This window comes from Trachurus trachurus (genome assembly GCF_905171665.1).
Source record: "Trachurus trachurus genome assembly, chromosome: 5".
Lineage (NCBI taxonomy): Eukaryota > Metazoa > Chordata > Actinopteri > Carangiformes > Carangidae > Trachurus > Trachurus trachurus.
The window spans coordinates 34,976,561-34,999,305 of NC_139896.1; the positions used below are offsets into that span (position 1 = coordinate 34,976,561).

Here is a 22,745-nt window from a genome sequence, read left to right on the forward strand (position 1 = left end):
GTTTAACGGACAGTAGCTACAGTATTATCTTTTGCACTTGTATAGGAGTATGTTACAAAACAACAAACTGATTTACAGCTTGTTGTTTATAAAGCTGCTGTTCTGTGGACTAATTTCTGTGCATGAGCGTCTGTCAGTGAAAAGCTACAGATTGTTGCAAAGCTTTTCCCTCCTCCTGTAATTTATGATGGGAAAAATATGAATGACGTCATCAACGACTAGTCGACGTCGACTCGACTTTCATAACATTAGAGTCGACTTTTAAAAACCTGAAGTCGTGCAACCCCTACTGACTATAGCACCTTTTACGGAAATAATCTGAGATCAAATTACTGCCCCCACACTATTCTGATCTATCCAATGTAAAACCCAAACAAATGTTAGCAGCTTACAATGTGCAATGCATACATAGTTTGCTTGCATCTTGAAAAGAAGACGATAAAAGCACGTAGCACATAGATGTTTGAAATTAAGCAAAATAAGTTCACATTATGTCTAATTATTTTGTGATGAAATGAGACAAAATGTCACAGAAATTCTTAACTTGCAACTACATTTTTAATAGCAGATATATTTAGAAGTACATGCATTTTCCATTTCACTATAATGATACTATTGTGTATGTAAGACGGAAATACTGTGAGTATTACATAATAACCTAGCTTAGCTCAAAGACGGATATAGGAAGTACTGTAGGTATGTAGAATATACTTACAAAATAAGCATTGAAAAAAACAAATAATAAAAAACACATGAAATGACAATAGAACAATGTGCTTGTATAGTCATACAGTAAGTCAAAGATAAGAACAAACACAGTTGATGAAGTCCCCATTCACTCATTTATGGCTACACTGTTAATATTACTGCTGAGATTGTTGTCAGTTGTCTGGCTTGTGTGAGATGCTTGATTATCTTCTCTCCGTCCAACACACTGTCTCCAGAGCTTCAGGTATGCCGCCCTTATCTTTTGTATTTTGAAAGCATACACAACTGGGTTGACAGCTGAGTTGGCATGAGAAAGCAGGATGCCCACGTAGAAGGCTGCCTCTGGTATGTGATTCGGATCAATGAAGTAAACAATGCAGTTCATGATGTGGATAGGGAGCCAGCACAGTGCAAACAGGGCCAGTACCAGGGACAGAGATCCTGCCAGCTGTTTCTCTTTCCTAAGGTAGATCACAGATTGTTTCTGGGCACCGCTGCCTGGTCTTAGTCTAAGGTTCCCTCTGATGATACAGAACACAAAGCCATACAATACAGCCATCATCAGCAGAGGTGTCAAATTGCAGAGAAAAAAGCTGAAGTACACCAGGTATGACATGGGGATCACAGTTATAAACTGGCAGACGATGGTAGAGTTGACTGAATTAGACAAGGTTTCGTGGTTGTACCATCCAAGCATTGGAGCAAAGCTCAGCGGTATTGCTACAATCCAACATGCAGCTACCACAAACCACGAGTGTCTCTGTGTCACAGTCTTTTTGTACCTAGAGAAAAACACAAGTTGCTGGTATCATTCAAATTTGATCATATAATTAGTGCATACACTCTTAAAAATGTCGGGTTAAAAACAACCCAATTTGGGTAGTTTCCCAACCCAGCGCTGGTTAAATATTGGACAGAACACACACTGGGTTAAATATAACCCAACAAATTGGGTTGATTCCCTTAATACAACAATTATTATATATTTAACAGAAATAACCTAAACTTATATTCCCAAACACACTGCTAGGAAACTCCTCCCACCGAACGTCAACCCAATGTGTTGGGTAGTCCAAAACAAACCAACATAACATTATAGAAATTACAACTCAACAGCTAATAACTCCATTCCCAACAGAAATAACCTAGAATTGTGTTCTCAGAATACCCAATTCAATGAAAATAACCCAATTAAATTAACCAACAGGCTCAACCTAGCAGTTGGGTTGAAAAAACAACCCATCGTTTCTTTGTGTGTATAAACATAGTCGTTAATGTCTTATTCATTATTCACTGTGCTACAACTACATGCATTTATAGGAAACTGAGCTCCTTACCCTGTCAGTGCAAGTGGACTTTTACCTCAGTAAGCATAGCCTGAATCATCTCACCTGAGAGGGATATACACCCGCAAGAAACGGTCCGCTGCAATAGCTGCAAGACACAAGATGGAGACGAAGGTCAACAGGATGAGCACACAGCTGATGAAGAGACAGCCGTGAAACGAAGTCTTCACTCGTCCATCCACCAGCACAGCCAACGGTATGGCTACGCAGCCAACCAGAAAGTCAGCTACAGCCAGAGAGACAATCAGGCAGAAGGTGGGCAGCTTGATGCTCTTACTGGTCCACAGAGCCACGATGACCAGCAAATTACCCAAACAGCAGCTGACAGCAATGACCACCTCCAGTAATGTGTAGATCACTTCACCCACACTCATTGTGCTTCCTATCTGATTAATATCTGATGAGAACTTGTGTAGCTCAGTCTGAATATCCAACCCAACCGAATATCATGTGCACCTCTGAAACGTTTGAGGAAGTCGCAGTTAAACAATGTATTTATACCGACACACAGAATAATGGGTCTGAAAAAAAAAAAAGAACCAACCATAGGCTGTTGCAGAGGTTTTGAAAAGATTAAGAGAGGGAAAAAAGCAGAAGAGGCCACAGGCCACATCCTCATTCAACATCAAAAGCATCAAAACCACTGGACTGTGCAGGTGATGCGTTGCAAATTTCACTAAATGGTTTGATGTTAAAGTGCATCAAGCAAGAAATACTAATGCTTTACATAAATAAATAAATAAATAAATTGAATTGAATTGAATACCTTTATTGTCATTCATACCAAGGTCTAAATGAAATTCAAATTGCAAACCTCCATGTGGTTAAAAATATTAGTGAAGATAAAAAAAGAGACACACACAAGCAACAACAATAAAACAATAATAAAATTCAATATTGCACAGTCCTCTAAAGTGCAGCAGTCAATTTTAAATTGCAGTCAGTCAGTGTCTGTGTGGAGGCATGTGGCAGTGTGTAAGAGTTCAGTTGCCACTGGGGTAGAAGCTGAGGTGTGGGACCGTGGTGATCTATAGCGCCTCCCAGAGGGCAGCAGTGGGAACAAGGAGTGGCCTGGGTGGAAACTGTCCTGGGTTCTGTTTTGTGCTCATTGTTGGCATCTGGTGTGGTATATGTCGGGGAGTGACAGCAGTTGTGTGTGTGTTATTTTCTGTCCTGACTTCCTGACTCTGTCCAGGGCTTTTCTGTCAGCTGCAGTACAACTGTTGAATCACACTATGATGTTGTATGTAATGATGCTTTGTATGGCACAGGTGTAACATGACAGGAGCAGTTTCAGAGGCAAATTAGTGTTAGGGTGAAAATTGTCTTAACATTGAATGTTTGCCTTTTACTAACTGAAGTTGATATTGTGCCTTACTGATTAATAAATAAAATAGAACACCAATGTTTTACTGACTGATGAAATAAAGCTGAACCTGTGTCTCTACACTGGAGACTGCAAAGCTGCACACACTTACCTTCACCAGAACTAACACTGAACATATATTCTCCACTTTGACATTACTGATACTGATCAACAATGAATATATCTCACTGATGATTGTTTTATTAGACTGAGCACTTACTCATTTTACCCAATTAAACAAGTTAATCCTGCGTGGTGTGAAACATTTGCCTTTATGTACCTGTTTATGCGTTCACTTTAAGTAGTAGTAAAGTTTAGTCTCATGTTTTAACTAACCTATCGTGTCTTATATTTTTGACTAACCCCCTGAGTTTAAAGCAAACCATATAGATTTGTGTTCAGCCTGATTCATAATGCAATGAATACCAGTAACCTGTTTGATCATTCAGAGGTAAACTGAGGGCACACAGAGCCACAGTGAAAGCAAAACATCTCCAAGGCTGAAGGGAGGAGAGGATGAGAGGCCTGTGGCCCGCTGAATGAAGCATTGTGAGGAAGAGTTTTAATGGTCTGTATTATCTGCCCTGACCCCTCAGCCACCTGGGATGTTAAGTTATGTCAGTGTAGGGAGGGCTTTGTTGTGTTTCAGGCCCAGAGGTTCGTGTGCTGGGAAGATGGGACCAACATGTGCCAGCCAGTGAATGTAGCTTCAAAATTGGGGTTTGTGTTCACAGTTTAGAGAAAATGAGAGAAGCTTTCAAGAAATGTGTCTTAGCAATCGAGAAAAAACGTATAAAATAAGACTCATCACATTAAAAAGTAGCTTGTTTCTAGACACTTTTTACTTCTTTCAAGCATATTTTTACTTGAAATAAGTAGAAACATCTGATAATGGATCATTTTTTTCTACTTATTTCAAGTGAAAATTTGTTTGAAACAAATGAAAATTATCTAAAAACTAGTTTATTTTTAGGTGATGATTCTTGTTTTAAGTAAAACGAGTTTTGACTAGAAATGAGACATCCTGACAAGAGATAAGACAAATCTTTTTGGAAAGATTTTGAGTTTTTGCAGTGTGTGTGTGTGTGTGTGTGTGTGTGACTGTGTACAGTCATAAGTGTACTGTACAGTGTATACAGTAGTGGGCCCCCGTGCCCATCCGCACTGACGGAGGGCGGTCTGTCAGAAAGTCTCTGATCCAGCTGCAGTCAGATGTTCTGGTTGATGCCCAGGCTGAGTAGCGTGGACACCAGCTGGCTGGGGATGATGCAGTTGAATACAGAGCTCAGCTGAAGTCCAAAAAAAGCAGTCTTGCATAGGTGCCATTGTGTTCAAGGTGTGTCAGTATGTTGTGGAAGGCAGTGTTGATGGCATCTGCACTGGATCTATTAGGCTGTGAATAAGGGGTGCAGTTCGCCACAGTTAAAAATGTGATGAGAGGGGAGGGGAGGAGAGGAGAGGAGAAAGGGGGACGGGAGGAGAAGAGGGGAGGGGGAGAGGAGAGGAGAGGAGAGGAGAGGAGAGGAGAGGAGAGGAGAGGAGAGGAGAGGAGAGAAGAGGAGAGGAGAGGAGAGGAGAGGAGAGGAGAGGAGAGGAGAGGAGAGGAGAGGAGAGGAGAGGAGAGGAGAGGAGAGAAGAGGAGAGGAGAGGAGAGGAGAGGAGAGGAGAGGAGAGGAGAGGAGAGGAGAGGGCTCTGTGTAACCAGAAGTCTCAAACCTACAACATGCAACATGTTTTACATGATATGTCACAAAGTGCTGTCCCACTCCTCTTTATACAGTTTCAGCCTTTACATCTTCTCTCACCTGCATCAGTTCAGTCTGTGAGGGGCTTTGGGCTTTAGAGAGGACGTTGACATTAGGCCCTCTTCTCATCAACGAGGATGAGCATGATCATCTATAGTGTTCAGTGCAGTTTTCATGGGCATGTATGGTATATTGTTCTTTAACTGTGGGTCAAATTTGTCTGTTCTTATTTTGTTTGTCTGCGTCTGTTTTGCCTTGATATTGTCAGTCTGTGCTCTGTCTTGTAATTGTCCACTGTATGACTTGTCATCACAAGGTTTTAAAATTCTGTGTTATGTTTCTTAGAAACCTGCCTTGGGACTGCGGCTGAAATTTAGCAGTTGTGCTAAGTCCGGCACATTTACACTGGTATTAATGCGTCAGTGTTGATGAATGTGCACTGTCCCAATTCAATAAATAAAGAAATGAAATGAAATGAAATGAGTGGATGACATCACTTCAGTTGTGTTGCTGTAGGCAGAGTGAGGGACCTAACACTCCTACTGTATCACGATAGCATGTAATAAGGCCTAACGCTAACAGCTTGCACTCTTGGTTTTTCCTGCTAATGGATGGAGTGTGGGAAAACTCTGGAGGGTGGAGCAGAGTGTGACAGACATTCACTCCACCAGCAACAAAGCAACTCTCTAAAGGGATTTGGCACACTTCATGAAACAATTAGGATAGGCTAACCCCCCCTCCGACACCTCCCACCCACATGTAGAAACCCAATATTACAGTCCAGATGATGGTCAGTGAGGAGACATGATTATGACTGGACATTTGTGAGTCACATGTTTGATATTGTTGATAGATTTTGTGCCACAGGTTCAAATTTTACAAACTGTCATTTTCAGCCAATGGGATGGTTTCCCTCCAGATGGCCGGTGATGTCAGGCTCTGTTTCTATAACAACCACAGCCAGCCCAGCATCTGTCACTGAAGTCCCTTTGTTGTTTATTGACCACAGCTCAGAGAGTCGGTGTGGGAAACTGAGCTCAGCTTGTTACTCACACTGACTACAAGGCGGCACGTGTCCATAGACTCTGATACATCTGGGCAGCAGCAGGATTATTCACTTGACTTTTTTTTTTTTAAATGCCCCACGTGGACATCACACTGATTTTTGCGTTCTTTTGTGAATAATCTAATAATATTTTTTTTTAAAATAGGGTTAGGGGTTAGGGTTAGAAATTAATATAAAACAAAATTATCATCTCTAAATGGGTGGATTTTGTGTTACACAAAAACAAAATATTTTCCTCTTAGTTCAGGCAATATTGTTTATTTTTTATTGATTGTAATTCATAAATTATAGTATAATGATTTTGTGACTCATGCGCGATGTGCTGATCAGCGTGTGCTCAGTCAAAGTCATTGATCCCAGCATCAGGTCAACACTTTCCCAGCTTCACATGAAGCTCTGTAAGTCTCTCTCCATCACCCCCCCAGTCCACCACCTGTTCCCCTGAGATCATTGTGATCATCATTCAGCATGTTGCTGCTCCACATGTCCTATTGTCTCACCGAGCTCTCTGATTGGTTGAGACTGTGAGAAACTCCATCCAGACCAAGACCCACACATTCATATGGAGATGTGGGACTATAAATAGGAGGGATGAAGCCAGCAGAGATCAGACTCTCTCTACAGAGACCTCTACAGCACAGAGATCCAGCCATGGCTCCTACAATCACTGCAGCAATCACCAACTCTCAGGAGCATCTGACTCTGACCCACAAGGTAAATTGAAGATTCAACACTTTAACAAAACTTATAAGAAGGTTTCTTGTTTAATACTTCATCATTACTGTGCAGAATAAGATTATTAATGACTTTGTTCTTCTCTCTACAGCTCAGAAAGCCTCTGGTGGAGAAGTTACGCAGAGAGCGAATCAACAGCAGCATTGAGCAGCTCAAGTCTCTCCTGGGTCCAGAGTTCCTCAAACAGCAGCCAGACTCCAAGCTGGAGAAAGCAGACATCCTGGAGATGACAGTTTGCCTCCTGAGACAACTGCAGCAGCATCAACAGCAGCATCAAGCTGTGAGCTCAGCCGTTGTTGATCAGGGTTACAGCAGATGTGTCCACGAGGTGGCACACTTCCTGTCCAAGGAGGAGGTGAAGACACAGTCCCAGAGAAGACTGCTGAACCACGTCAACAAGCTGCAGTCTTCCTCTGATAAGACCCTGATGGAGGCTGACTTCTCTCCCCTGAGCTCCACAGTCCACATCAGCACCACTAAAGAGAAGAGTCCAGTCAACAGCGCCCCCTGGAGGCCGTGGTAGACACCTAGGGACTCGAGTTACAACCTGACAAACTGAGCCGACCATGTTGGTCCAAGATCACTTGAACTGAATTCTATGAAATTTAAGGACTTGTTCTTCTGTATGAACAGAAGGTTGTGTTAAATCTGTGTGAGATGAGATTTCCTAATGGAAATGAAGCAACACTATCTTTCAAGTCAAGACAGAGAATATCTTGTCATGCATGTTGCATGAATTGAATGTGATTGCATTAGCAATTTATATTATGCTTCACTGTACTTCATGTATTATAGTGTATAATACTATGGGTATTTGTTATCTATTCATTTTGTGATAGCAAAATATTTAAATGTCTTTTTTACGGACATCATCATAGACCAAACGTAACTTTAATCTCTCAGATTATTCCACATTGATCTGTTTTAAGATCCTAATGGTTTTTCTTTTTACTAAAAGTTTAGCTTCACTGTGCATCGTGTATTGGTACAATATAGTGCAATAGTGATGTTGCCTTTTCAATTTTATTGATCATTTTGATCCGATATTTTAATTGTCCCGTTGTGGACATTTTGTATTAGTAGACCTTACATCACTTGATGTGATCAGTAAAACCTGATCTGTTTAAGATCAACATGTTTATCTTTTTGTTGTCAAAGGTTTTCTTAATGTCTCATTTTCACAGTTTTCTGGAGACGGTTTAATTTTTACGTTTGAGAATGAACTGATTTATTTCATTATCATTGTCAAGAATATGACCTGTAAATTGTTTGTCTTTTGTAAAGACGGTTGTTCCCTTACTCTCTCTGAGTACAGAGTGCCTTGTAGAAAACTACAAGTTGTTGTTATGATGTATCATCATCACTAGCTGGAGCCTTCATACTTGTTATGGCTCATTGTGCCTTGCTGAATAAAAAACACTAACACTGACAAATGAAAATACTGGTTCCATGTCATTTTTCTTTATATACAGTATATCCTACATTTCACCACGAACCACAGAGTTTGTTCATCTCTCCCTGAGGATTTCCACTCACTTAGAAGACCATGCTACCCCCAGTGAATTTGAATGTATCCCAAAGAATAACTGTACATCCTTAACCTGCCACTTTATTTAAATGATAGGCACAGTAAAACTGGATGTGGTTCCACTGAGATATTTGATGGAGGTCGGCCACTATAAGTCAAATCATCAAGATAATGTACTGTACATAAAGAACAACTCTTACTACAACATCTGTTACCAGATGTTTGAATGTAAAAAATGTTTTGAGTTAACCGTTTTCCTCTCTAAAGAGGTCAGACATTGTATCTAATGTGAGGTTTAATAGGGCACACTTCTATTGTTCCTCCAGTGAAAGCAGTGAAAGGACAGAGTGTGGGAAACCAGAGGAGACTCCTTCACAGAGCCCTGTGGGACAATAGAGACAGACCTTTGCCCTGAGGAGACAGAGATTAAAGGGGGCTCTGGGCTGAAAAGATGGCTCTGATTTCAAGGCACTTTGCTCCCTAAATGATCAGATTAAGATTTCACATCAACTTGGTTTGGTTACTTTTTCCCCAAATCAGCAATATTATTGTTGATTTGGGGAAAATACTATAATATTGAATGTGCCAACAGAGAGAACCAGTCTTTTAGCAGTTTTGGAGTGAGGCTGACAGGGTGAACTTATTGACCAACTTTAGCCCTCAACCATTTCAATTTCTTCATGAGCTGCCCTTCAGTCTTTTTCAGTGTTTCCCCAGATGTGACTCTTTTCACTGGTATAAACTTTAAGTCACAAAGGGTTTTTAAAAGTTGTCTGGTTTATTGCGTGAAGGGTTGTATTTTGTTTCAATTTCCAGTAATTTTAAGTATGACCTAACCTAATATAGTCAGACAAAACGGCAATGAGATTATAGCATTTTACGGTAGGCTATCAATTTGTAAGGTTTGAAATTTGAAAGAACATTTTTTGATTCTTACATAATTCTAAAATGTCAGATTGCAGCGTCATCTTTTGACAGGGCACGGGCACCACTGTCCATCACACTCTGATTCTGCACACGATTCTCAACAAGTCCATTTGCAGAGAGGCACATGTCTCTTTTTCCTGCTAATGGATGGAGTGTGGGAAAACTCTGGAGGGTGGAGCAGTGTGTGAAATACATCCACTCCACCAGCAACAAAGTAATTCTCTAGAGGGATTTGGCACACTTCATGAAACAGTTAGGGTAGACTTACTGCCCCCCCAGGCCCAGGCCCAGAATGCCTCCCACCCAGATTTAGAGACCTGATATTACAGTCCAGATGATGGTCAGTGAAGGGACATGATTAAAAGTGGAAGTTTGAAATGTTTGATGATAACTGAAATAACTGAAAATGAGAGGTCACATGTTTGATACTCTTGCACCATAATTTTAAATTTTACAAACTCACAGTTTCAGCCAATGGGATGGTTTCCCTCCAGATGGCCGGTGATGTCAGGCTCTGTTTCTATAACAACCACAGCCAGCCCAGCATCTGTCACTGAAGTCCCTTTGTTGTTTATTGACCACAGCTCAGAGAGTCGGTGTGGGAAACTGAGCTCAGCTTGTTACTCACACTGACTACAAGGCGGCACGTGTCCATAGACTCTGATACATCTGGGCAGCAGCAGGATTATTCACTTGACTTCTTTTTTTTAATGCCACACGTGTACATCACACTGTTTCTGTTATCTTACAGTATTTTATATGCTAAATGGTGCATTTTTTATGATGCAAAAGTTTATCTAAAAATCATGATGTATAAAATGAATATCAATTAAATCATATCTCAGATTAGATAGATTTCACCTGTTACATTTGTGGGACTCAGTAATAATTATACATTTAAAAAAAATCAAATTCAAAAATCCTCTTAGTTTAGACTACTTAAAACAAAAAATAAAAAATGTATTCATAGATTATAGAATAATCTTTTTCTGCTTCACGTGTGATGGGATGATCAGCGTGTGCTCAGTCAAAGTCATTGATCAGCATCAGGTCAACACTTTCCCAGCTTCACATAAAGCTCTGTAAGTCTCTCTCCATCACCCCCCCAGTCCACCACCTGTTCCCCTGAGACCGAACTATTGTCCCTTGGGCAATGTAACACCATTCAGCATGTTGCTGCTCCACATGTCCTATTGTCTCACCGAGCTCTCTGATTGGTTGAGACTGTGAGAAACTCCATCCAGACCAAGACCCACACATTCATATGGAGATGTGGGACTATAAATAGGAGGGATGAAGCCAGCAGAGATCAGACTCTCTCTACAGAGACCTCTACAGCACAGAGATCCAGCCATGGCTCCTACAATCACTGCAGCAATCACCAACTCTCAGGAGCATCTGACTCTGACCCACAAGGTAAATTGAAGATTCAACACTTTAACAAAACTTATAAGAAGGTTTCTTGTTTAATACTTCATCATTACTGTGCAGAATAAGATTATTAATGACTTTGTTCTTCTCTCTACAGCTCAGAAAGCCTCTGGTGGAGAAGTTACGCAGAGAGCGAATCAACAGCAGCATTGAGCAGCTCAAGTCTCTCCTGGGTCCAGAGTTCCTCAAACAGCAGCCAGACTCCAAGCTGGAGAAAGCAGACATCCTGGAGATGACAGTTTGCTTCCTGACACACCTGCAGCAGCAGAATCAACAGCAGAGAAGACTGCTGAAGCACGTCAACAAGCTGCAGTCTCCCTCTGATAAGACCCTGATGGAGGCTGACTTCTCTCCCCTGAGCTCCACAGTCCACATCAGCACCACTAAAGAGAAGAGTCCAGTCAACAGCGCCCCCTGGAGGCCGTGGTAGACACCTAGGGACTCGAGTTACCTGACAACAAGAGATGACCATGTTGGTCAAAGATTGATGAAAATGAATTCTATGAAATTTAAGGACTTGTTCTTCTGTATGAACAGAAGGTTGTGTTTAATCTGTGTGAGATGAGATTTCCTAATGGAAATGAACAACACTACTGTATCTTTCAAGTCAAGAAAGAGAATATCTTGTCATGCATGTTGCATGAATCGAGTGTGATTGCCTCAGCAATTATTATTATACTTCATTGTGCTTTTGCTTCAGTGCTCTTTCAAACTATTGTTTGGTATTGATCATGTTGATCAGAAATTTCTTATTTTTCTGTTTATATCGTGTCATAAGTTTCATGTGACGAATATGACGTAATACAAATATCCCCCATAATTGTGGTTTTTAACCTGCTGTCATCACAATGTGATAATGATATGTGGTCTGTTTTAAGGTCTGCTTATATAGAAGTTTGTATTGTCTTTTATGGAGACATTGTCCCTCTGCTCTCACACTGTAAGTACAGTGTGTCTTGTTGAAATTTTCAAACTGTTGTGATGAATCATCACCTATTGTCCATTTTTTTAAATAAACGATATTGCCATCTGCAAACTTAATGTCCTATTCTACTTTATTTAATTCACGCTTACTTTCTCTGCTGCCACTTTGAGCTCCTTGGTTCTAAAACAACCAGATGTCTCATTTACAGTAGACAGAGGTGTCGAACACTGAACATAGCTGTCCTGCCATTGGCTAACACTTAACGCACTGATATCTAATGAAACCACTCATTATCACCTAAGTATATTAGGAGTCAAGAAAACAAAATATTATCAAGGTGAAAAGCCATAAGCTAAATATTATATAAGCTGTGCAAGCTGTTCCTGTTTGGTCTCTGCTTTAGTCATGAGTTGGTGTGTTAGAGAGAGAGAGAGAGAGAGAGAGAGAGAGAGAGAGAGAGAGAGAGAGAGAGAGAGAGAGGTATATGCTATAGAAAAGACACCCATTCAGGTATCCGGCGGGCAATATAGATGAAAAAAGACTGTGACTTTGACCATATTCAGTTATATCTGATGCTGATGGTGCCCGGGTCAATTTGCCTCAGGTTACTTTACCTGTAAAATGCATTTGACTCACTGCCAGAGTCACAAATACAAAGGTGTTACCACAGAAGATTCCATGATATTGACACATGTATGTGTTCAGGAACCTGATGGTGTCTCTATGATTCCTTCAGACACTTTACAATTCAGATTACCTCTATTTACAGATGACAACTGAAGGTCAATCACCTTTAAAGGGACAACGAGGAGTTTTGGAAAAGCGAAGTGTTTTCACACTATATTTATGAGCCTCCGCGCACCGTGAAATTCTTTGACCGGCGCAAGACAGACTCATGTTTTCATTCATCAATAATTAAAGTCAGAGGTTGGAAGACGATCACATACCGTCGTAGTTCCGACCATAAACGGCGTTATTCTCATGACTCGCCACGAAACCGAAAGTAAAGAAACGCTGGTCGGCTCGCCCAACATTTCCACCACCACTAATAATAACAAAATAACGATAGAGACAAAATGATATATTTATCGAAAATGGGCCCATTAACAAGTGGTAACGTAGATTCATCCACATTAACGTGAGACTTTTTTATAACCAAATAGAAACTCCTCGTTGTCCCTTTAAAGTTCTCATCTGTAAGTGGAGGTGGGAGAGACATAAAGATGGGTGACAGTGGGAAAATGAAACAGATAAAAGTAAAGAAAAAAAATTATCAAGTCAAACTACACAAGTACTGCATTTTCTAATCATCATATTAAAAAATGGCCCTTGTGAGGGTTAAATTATCACTGTTATTTTATTACTGGTTACTATTACTCCTGGGAAACTAAAATGTCAGTGTTGTAGTTTGTCAGGGTGGAGAAAATTTGAACATATTTCAACAGCGTATTCTCTATTTATTGAATGCTTTTAATACAAAGATGTTTGGCAAAACTTTTGATTAAAATCAATGAGTGCAATATTTTCTTATTAAATGTAATGCAGTTCTATTATAAAGTGACTGTATATTCATGATAACTGTGTTTTATTTCCCTTATCTTTTTGATGCACATGAGTTTATGTGCATGTATGTTGTTTTCTTGTCTGTGATAAATGTATTTTTTGGTTCATAATCATCTGTGAGCACACTCCAAGACAACGGCAGACTGGTGTGAAACCAGGTTCAGGTGGGATTACTTCCCTGCTTATCTCCTCTCCATCTGCCTCTGTGTCTATCTGCTGTCTGTGCAGGGGGGGGGGGGGGGGGGGGGGGGGCTCAGGTTTCCCAGCACCCCTCCTCTGAGCCCCCACATGCTCCCTGCACCAGGCTGGATGTGCCCCGGTCACACGCCCTCCTCTCTCTCTCCGGTGCTGGGAGCCACCACGACACACGGCTTCCCACACTTCTGTATGCAGCCCGCTCAGCCGCGCACACAATAGAAGTGTGTCTGCTCTCACAAAGCCCCAGGACTGTTCTCAGGCCAGGAACAGACAGAAGGCCACTTCACAGATAAACCATCTGGTTCAGCTGTAACTCACTGCACAGACACAGGCTGAGAAAATATAGCTTTAAAACTTAATCGCTAGATATTAAGGTTAGGACTTTGTTTACTGAAGAATGTTTATTCCATAGCTGATATCATTTCTTACTAAATATACAATTGAAAGTTTTGCTGTTAAGTGCATAAAAGGTCAGCAGTGAAAATGATAATCGATTTAGGAACCAATTCACCGTCTGACATTTGGTGTTTGAATACTTTTTTTCTGCATTTTGCCTGTGCTCTGTGTTTCCTGTATTAACTGCAATGTGATGCTTTATTTTCATTTTATTTTCATTCCTACATTTGTGTCAATTCAGGGTCTTTAATGTCAGATCATCGTGTAGGTCAGTATGGGAAAAAAAAAAAATTCCCATGTCCACTCCAGAAAAAAACATTTTCCCACTGACCTCTGTGATGTGTGGCATACAGATAAAGCATCCCACCTGTTCTCTGTGACAGCCATTAAATTCACTCTTTTGTCCACTGCTCTGAGGCTCCTGATTGGCTAAGGAGCAGAGAGAGAGCGCAGTCTGAGCAGCATAAATACAGAGCAGGGGTGCACATGTCAAACAGAGCAATCTCTGAACCTTTTGCCGGCGACTCCTGAACTCTCCACCACCAGAAACCAGCTCTGCAATGGCTCCATACACAGACCTCGCTCTTCAGGACACAGTCAAGGAACAGCTCTTTAGGTAAGCTCAGTCAAAACTGTCACTTGAGAATGTGTCTCGCTGTAGTTGCTTTAATATCTGTTAAAGTCAAAACTGTTGAACATATTAGTAAACGTGCTTTTGTTGGTTTGTTTCCTTCAGGTGTAAACTCCACATGCTGGAGAGGAAGTGCTGCACAGGAGTAGAGAAGCTGAAGGCTCTGATTGGAGAACACCTTCACAACGGCATCCCTGTGGCAGACATCCTGGAGAAGACAAAGTCTTTCCTCACCTTGAGAAAAGCCCTCCTGTCCCACAGCGGTTACTCCAAATATTCAAGGGACATTTTACGGCTGTTCCCCGACGCAGAGGACGACGTGGCTCCACTCTGCTTTTAATAAGGATGATGGACAACAGAATTTTATTGATGCACTTTGCATCTGTGTGTTTTAATATCTGGAGGATGGAGAAGAAATGCATTTTTTTTGCATTATGTCAAGTGGACATGCAAACACTGATGTGCCTTGTTGTGAGCCCCGATCCAGCATCTTACAGAAGATATGTCCACCACTCACATTGTGGATTCAGTGTGAGGAGGAAAAGTCAACATCATCATCGAGTCAGATCTGTGGGTGAAGGTGTCACTGACTGAACAGGAGACTGTTAAAACATGTCGTGCTGCTATTTGTGGGATTTATGATTCTAGTGGTTGTGGTTTCTTTGTTTCTTTGAACAAGGCCACAGAAGATGAATCCAGTCTGTTTACTATGCAGTAATTAGAAGCTGATGTTTGAATTTAGGACCAAAATGTTTTTATGGGTTTTTATTTTACCTTCAGAAATTTCACTGTTTAACTTCAGTGAAATCTGCTTAACATTTTAAGCCATACGACAATGTTAACCTATATGTTCCTGGGAAAATAAAGCGTATAGGCTAATATTGTACCATTATTGTTTTGATACTGCCTTGTTTCAAGGTTTGATGTGTCATATTCTTAAACACCATCCTTTCTTCTGAAAAGGGATTTGTTATTATTTTGTGTATGCCATGTATGCATTTTTAAATTGTTTTATTCATCACTTTTATTTCTATTCATCCAAAGTGGATTTTGATTTGTTTTGAAGTTTTTGCTGGTTTCAAAAAAATAAAACTGTTAAAGATGATGAAGTCTCACGTATATCATTTTCATGGGCATAACATATTGTACACTGATCATTTTCAAAGATATAAATTTAGGACTCAATCATTTTAGTATCATCTGTGCAGACATTTGGGCTTTGGGGAAGTTTAGGTTCTTCTTTAAAAATCATATGCAAGGCTCTTGTTGAGTGTGGTCTTAAGTGGGTGGAGCCTACTGCTTTGGTCCTGTGACTGCCACCATGACACAGGCAGGTCAAAAGTTAGAGAAAAACCTTAACAAAGCAACATAGACATCATTGCAAACACAGAGGCTCCGTGAACGACGCAAATGAAAATGATGTGAATCATAGAAGATTTGCATTATATAGTGCCAAATCACAATAGAAGTGATTTTAAAGCAGAGCTCATCTCTGTATATATATATATTTTATATAGAGAGAGGGGAAGAGAGAGCAGGCTAAGAGAAGGACAACTATGCAATTAAAATGATAATACATTATATGGTCTTTGTCTTCATCACATCCTTTTGACAGCTCTTCTTCATCACCAGCATCAAAAGGGAATACCTCTAATAGAATAGAATAGAATAAATATGCTTTATTGTCATTGTAAACAGTGTAACAACAAAATTGGTTTAGGATACCCTAACCTAGTGCAAAAGTATGACAATAAATATGAGACAATAAATATAAATATAAAAGCAATAGTATATAAAAATAATAATAAAATACAGCATACTATAATCTATCCCACACACACACATCATTCATTCATGGCATCTTATTGTTCAAGAGCCTGATGTATGGCCCAGGGGTCAAAAGTGTTCCTGAGCCTGATTGTGCGTTACCTCAAGACCCTGTCCCTCTTGCCAGAGGACAGCAGGTTAAAGGGGGCGGGGCTGTGACCAGGGTGAGATGGATCACCAAGGATACTCTTGGCTCTGTTGAGCCCCTGAGAATCTGCAATGTCCTCCAGGGAGGACAGGGGGGGGGGGGGCTGAGCCTGGCCCAGCTGTGAGAAATGGTGCATCCCATAACTACAAATACTGAGACATGGAGGTGTTTGTCATTTTTTCCCCTCTTTTAAGTTATGCCACAGCTGGGCCAGGCTCGTTGGTAAAGGGGTTAGAGCACATCCCATATTCGACTTCCGACCTATACGATCTTTACTGCATGCCATTCTCCCTGCTTTCCTGTGTCTCTTCACTGTCTTATCCAATAAAGGCCTAAAATGCCCAAAAGATAACTTTCAAAAAGTAGTGCCACAGTCTGCATTGATGATACTGTAGAATAGATACTTCAGATGTTATCTCAACGACAAGCTGACATGTGTTAAAGCAGCAGCTCTGAGCATCTCATGAAATGTCCCTCAGACCTCTTCTCAAGACCAACACATTAGGTCCCAGAAACGTATTTTTTTTACTTTCCCCTATGTTTCATGATACTCCCTACCAAATATCATACACTCATATAGTAACTAAATCAGGGCTTACAGTATTTATAATGGGATTTTGGCGCTTTGGGCATCAAAGGGTTAATATTTAAAAATGCTCAAGGGATATCACCGGGCACCCTCTTGGATTTTGAAGAGGAACCCCCCAGCTACAAGAAACAGCAGAGAAAAAAACTTTATCAGACGAAACAAGGTTCATCAAAAAATCAGGCTTTGGCTCCCGGACTATTACCCAGTCATCACTGTGTGCATAACTTGTTGTTCAAATATAAAACGAGGAAATGAGACAAGTACACATATGTTCTGTTTTTTTCTGTGATTGTTTTAATGCGCATCACTTGGCTTGAAGAGATACATTCATTTTGAGACATTTTCCAAAGAAACGACCCTTCATTGAAGGTATGGGTGCTGACACTCACAGAGTAATAAAGCAGCACATTTGTCTTGGATTTTTTTTTCTTCATACATAAACTTCATCTGCTGAAAATGCAGACAAGATATGAAGATATTAAAAAAAAAAAAACAACATCATAAAGGACATGTCAGTCCGATATGTGAATATCACATATAAATCTTAAACATGTTCAACATGAATAGCTATGTTTCCTTAATGGAATAAAATTGTCACATATCAATGTCAGTGTTACCAACAATATACAGGTATTCCCACAGGGAATAATAATGTCACAACAATGTGACGTCAGAAATATGTGACTACTTGCATTGCAAGATAGTAGCCAACCTGCTGTCTGCAAATATCACAGAAACAAAGAATTCAAACTTCACAAAAGTTCGTAAAAATGAAAATCATCAATCATATACAATGATAATCAAAATATGAGACCACCACAAGAATTGGTGCAACTACAGTGTACAGTTCTCAGTTTCTGTTTCGCACAAGTCTTTACGTGTCTACCACGGCCTCCAGGGGGCGCTGTTGACTGGACTCTTCTCTTTAGTGGTGCTGATGTGGACTGTGGAGCTCAGGGGAGAGAAGTCAGCCTCCATCAGGGTCTTATCAGAGGAAGACTGCAGCTTGTTGACGTGGTTCAGCAGTCTTCTCTGGGACTGTGTCTTCACCTCCTCCTTGGACAGGAAGTGTGCCACCTCGTGGACACATCTGCTGTAACCCTGATCAACAACGGCTGAGCTCACAGCTTGATGCTGCTGTTGATGCTGCTGCAGTTGTCTCAGGAGGCAAACTGTCATCTCCAGGATGTCTGCTTTCTCCAGCTTGGAGTCTGGCTGCTGTTTGAGGAACTCTGGACCCAGGAGAGACTTGAGCTGCTCAATGCTGCTGTTGATTCGCTCTCTGCGTAACTTCTCCACCAGAGGCTTTCTGAGCTGTAGAGAGAAGAACAAAGTCATTAATAATCTTATTCTGCACAACAGTGATGAAGTATTAAACAAGAAACCTTCTTATAAGTTTTGTTAAAGTGTTGAATCTTCAATTTACCTTGTGGGTCAGAGTCAGATGCTCCTGAGAGTTGGTGATTGCTGCAGTGATTGTAGGAGCCATGGCTGGATCTCTGTGCTGTAGAGGTCTCTGTAGAGAGAGTCTGATCTCTGCTGGCTTCACCCCTCCTATTTATAGTCCCACATCTCCATATGAATGTGTGGGTCTTGGTCTGGATGGAGTTTCTCACAGTCTCAACCAATCAGAGAGCTCGGTGAGACAATAAGGGATGCAACACACTGAATGGTGTTATTGCCATAGGGATAATGGTTAGATCTCAGGGGAACATGTGGAGGACTTAAAGGGGGGAGGGGGGCTTAGAGGTGGGAGGGGGGTGACTCAGAGATCTGTGTGAATCTGGGAAAGTGGTGACCCCTGTAAAGAGCAGATCTTCTGCCTGATGCTGGGATCAATGATTTTGACTGGGCACACGCTCATTACCCCACCACACATGTGGAAGAATGATAATGAAGACAATTTAGAGTTTCAATTTTCGAAACATGCATATTTATTTTTATATAGCCTAAGGCACACTTCTTAGATTTACTGTAATAAGGAGTCTCTTTATGCAACACTATACAACACATAAAAACTAACCACCCCACTTGGTTGATTTCTATTTAGCAGGGTGAGCAGGGGATGATGCTGAATCTGGAGCTGAGGTAATAAAAAGTAAACTTTGAATAACAGAATATAAAACAGAACCGTTTAAACATGGGTTTTCATTATCAGCAGCTGGATGAAGATGATTTGGTCATATTTTACAGTTTGATTGTGGCTGTCACAAATATAAACTTTAGCTTCTGTCTTGCTGCACACACCATAACCAGGAGCTGATCAATTCAGGAATGGACTCCCTTTTATTGGTCCCGTCAAAATAAACCGCCTGGAATGCAGAGGAACAATCTGAATCTAAAGCAGGAGAGAAACAAGAGCTTTTGAATGTTCATTAATCCTTAGCATGACAGAATTCCTCATAGACATTTTACAAAAGCCTGGTAATGACGAGTCCTGATGACAGGAATTTCCATTCAGGGGCGGTGAGACAAAACTCGTAAACTGACTCCATAATTAATGTGATGTGCAACCAGACACACTTCTTTTGTTCTTGGAGCCAGTGAATGGACAGAGTGTGGGAAACCAGGGAAAACTCACTCACAGAGCCCCTGTGGGACAATAGAGGCAGACCAGACAAAAGACGTCTGTGGGGGGAGGAGAAATTCTTTACTACTGAATTTTAAATGTTTACATTTTTACTCACCGTATCTCACAATATAGATGATGTTGCTCATTTTATTGGTACAAATAGTTTTAAAAAATTAGAAAACACACAATCAAAGAGTAGAGGTTTATCAATGTTTAAAGAAATTCAATTATATTTCCATAATTAAGAACTAAACCAAACTTTTAATTTATGATACTTACAATTTATACAATACAAAACTGCAATGCCTTAATTCTCTAAGGAGGGCGTGCGAATAATCAATATATATCTATATCAATACAATACAATACAATATATAAGTATTTATGAATGTGTCTGTCAAAAAGTAGTATTTCAGTATTTCTGTGGATATGCATTTGTGAATGAGGAGATAATTACTCATTATAGCACATTTGAATAATGTAATTCATGCAGTCTTCAAATATAATTGTGTGAAATATACTGCAACAAATATGATTGTATGTTATGACTACATTATAGTTTGTTGTAAAGCATTATTATATACTGTTCATAAAGAGTCAGGGTTAAAAGGAGGTACAACTATGTGGTTTAAATTCTTATTTAATTATAAACTCTGCAGCCATGTGCTTGATGTGGTTTTTAGGTTAGATCCCCAGTCAAAATATTTGTGTTTATCTCTCCAGCTCTCTTCTCCTAATTGAGAGTGTCTTAACAACAAATTTCAGCCTCGGGGGAGAGGAGCTGGGAGCTGCTTGTGTGGGGATGAATTAGCATTTAACAAGGCACATGTCTATTGTTGAGTGGGAGCGCTGTCAATGGGCAGAGTGTGGGAAAGCTGAGAGAGCAGAGTCACAGTTCAGTGTGATTAGCATCCTCAGCCCCAGCAGCACCTGACTACTCTCCAAAGGGAGTTGGCACACTCCAGAGGAAGACTCCTGTCTCTCCTTATTCTCTCTTTTTTCCTCTGTTTCTTTCCGTGTCTGGCTCTGTGTGGTGCCAACTCACTAACTTTTGCCAACTTAATTTCCCCTCTGTCTAACGGGTCATCATTTCAACCTAAGCCTTTTATATTTACTCCATTGATGGTTGCCAAACTGTCTGAGCGATGTGGCCCTAACAACAAAGGTTATCAAGACTTTGTCTGGCCTAATGTTTTGGCACACACACACCTTTATGTGGATGCCATGTCTTTTAAAAAACCTCCAAATGAAGTGACTATTTGACAAGCAGGATCTCATGGTGCAGAGGGTGGTCTTGTGTTTGAACAGACAAAAGATGGGGAAGAAGTGTTAGCTGGTTTTGTTGGCCAAAATAAAATGGAGATTTGGAATTACTTAAAAACATCAAGTACCTGTGACGAAATGTTTGACATTAGAAAACACAGTCTGGATATTGTGGTATTATCAATAATAAAAAATAAAAACGCCTCCCTTTTTCCCTCCAGATGGTTCATGCCATCAGATTCTGTCTCTTTCTCAGAGCAGGGCAGTGGTCATCAGTGAAGCATTCAAACTCCTATTATGTTGCATTGATCATAGTTGACAGGATTCAGAGTGGACAGACCAGACAGGAGGCTCTGTTACATCTGACCAGCTATCAGATGAGAGATCTTTTTCCATTTTTAAATAGTGTGTTGTACTGTGTGTACCTATAATCTGTGACAGTTGTTTTGTCTTTATGTAAAGCGCATTGAGTTGCCTTGGTATGAAATGCGCTATATAAATAAAGATGCCTTGTCTTGCCTTGCCTTACCCTGTATAAGTATAAGAAGCCGAAGTACCTGGCCTACGCTAGACTTAAAAGTACCCAAATTACCTGGCGTATGCTGTATATATAAATGCTAAAGAAATGCTGCTATTTAGTTACTTGCTGATGTTGGGGATGTTGTCACTGTCCCACGTGTGCGACAGGTTGATCAGCGTGTGCTCAGTCAAAGTCATTGATCCCGGCATCAGGCAGTAGATCTGCTCTCTCTACAGGGTCAACACTTTCCCAGATTCACACAGAGCTCTGTGAGCCTCTTTCATCACCCGCCCCCCAGTCCTCCACCTGTTCCCCTGAGATCTAACCATTGTCCCCGGGGCAATAACAGCACTCAGTGTGTTGCTGCTCCACATGTCCTATTGTCTCACCGAGCTCTCTGATTGGTTGAGACTGTGAGAAACTCCATCCAGACCAAGACCCACACATTCATATGGAGATGTGGGACTATAAATAGGAGGGATGAAGCCAGCAGAGATCAGACTCTCTCTACAGAGACCTCTACAGCACAGAGATCCAGCCATGGCTCCTACAATCACTGCAGCAATCACCAACTCTCAGGAGCATCTGACTCTGACCCACAAGGTAAATTGAAGATTCAACACTTTAACAAAACGTATAAGAAGGTTTCTTGTTTAATACTTCATCATTACTGTGCAGAATAAGATTATTAATGACTTTGTTCTTCTCTCTACAGCTCAGAAAGCCTCTGGTGGAGAAGTTACGCAGAGAGCGAATCAACAGCAGCATTGAGCAGCTCAAGTCTCTCCTGGGTCCAGAGTTCCTCAAACAGCAGCCAGACTCCAAGCTGGAGAAAGCAGACATCCTGGAGATGACAGTTTGCCTCCTGAGACAACTGCAGCAGCATCAACAGCAGCATCAAGCTGTGAGCTCAGCCGTTGTTGATCAGGGTTACAGCAGATGTGTCCACGAGGTGGCACACTTCCTGTCCAAGGAGGAGGTGAAGACACAGTCCCAGAGAAGACTGCTGAAGCACGTCAACAAGCTGCAGTCTTCCTCTGATAAGACCCTGATGGAGGCTGACTTTTCTCCCCTGAGCTCCACAGTCCACATCAGCACCACTAAAGAGAAGAGTCCAGTCAACAGCGCCCCCTGGAGGCCGTGGTAGACACCTACAGACTGGACTTACTCCCTGACAAACTGAGCCGACCATGTTGGTCAAAAGTTATTATCAGACAAGTGTTTTCATTTATCTTAGTCCTATTGGACTTTTGTTTTCTTT

General features: G+C 40.9%; 5 protein-coding genes across 5 annotated transcripts; 3 read left to right on the forward strand and 2 right to left on the reverse strand.

Moving 5' to 3' along the window:
* Positions 1-835: 835 nt before the first annotated feature.
* LOC310986350 (adenosine receptor A1-like) lies at positions 836-2,428 on the reverse strand (the record flags this gene model as incomplete). Its single annotated transcript, XM_083972202.1, has 2 exons — positions 836-1,490; positions 2,100-2,428. 2 exons carry the CDS (start codon positions 2,426-2,428, stop codon positions 836-838), a joined length of 984 nt encoding a protein of 327 aa, XP_083828328.1.
* A 4,394-nt stretch (positions 2,429-6,822) lies between these two features.
* On the forward strand, positions 6,823-7,489 carry LOC310986516 (transcription factor HES-5-like; the record flags this gene model as incomplete). Its single annotated transcript, XM_083972452.1, has 2 exons — positions 6,823-6,945; positions 7,058-7,489. The coding sequence occupies 2 exons, from the start codon at positions 6,823-6,825 to the stop codon at positions 7,487-7,489; spliced, it is 555 nt and encodes a 184-aa protein (XP_083828578.1).
* A 3,225-nt stretch (positions 7,490-10,714) lies between these two features.
* On the forward strand, positions 10,715-11,282 carry LOC310985805 (transcription factor HES-4-like; the record flags this gene model as incomplete). The annotated part of the gene is made up of 2 exons (XM_083971469.1): positions 10,715-10,837; positions 10,950-11,282. 2 exons carry the CDS (start codon positions 10,715-10,717, stop codon positions 11,280-11,282), a joined length of 456 nt encoding a protein of 151 aa, XP_083827595.1.
* Positions 11,283-18,011: 6,729 nt separating this feature from the next.
* LOC310986008 (transcription factor HES-5-like) lies at positions 18,012-18,666 on the reverse strand (the record flags this gene model as incomplete). Its single annotated transcript, XM_083971700.1, has 2 exons — positions 18,556-18,666; positions 18,012-18,443 (listed from the first exon to the last, which is right to left on the reverse strand). The coding sequence occupies exons 1-2, from the start codon at positions 18,616-18,618 to the stop codon at positions 18,012-18,014; spliced, it is 495 nt and encodes a 164-aa protein (XP_083827826.1). The 5' UTR covers positions 18,619-18,666.
* Positions 18,667-21,964: 3,298 nt separating this feature from the next.
* Positions 21,965-22,631, forward strand: LOC310985797 (transcription factor HES-5-like; the record flags this gene model as incomplete). Its single annotated transcript, XM_083971460.1, has 2 exons — positions 21,965-22,087; positions 22,200-22,631. The coding sequence occupies 2 exons, from the start codon at positions 21,965-21,967 to the stop codon at positions 22,629-22,631; spliced, it is 555 nt and encodes a 184-aa protein (XP_083827586.1).
* Between the last annotated feature and the right edge of the window lie 114 nt (positions 22,632-22,745).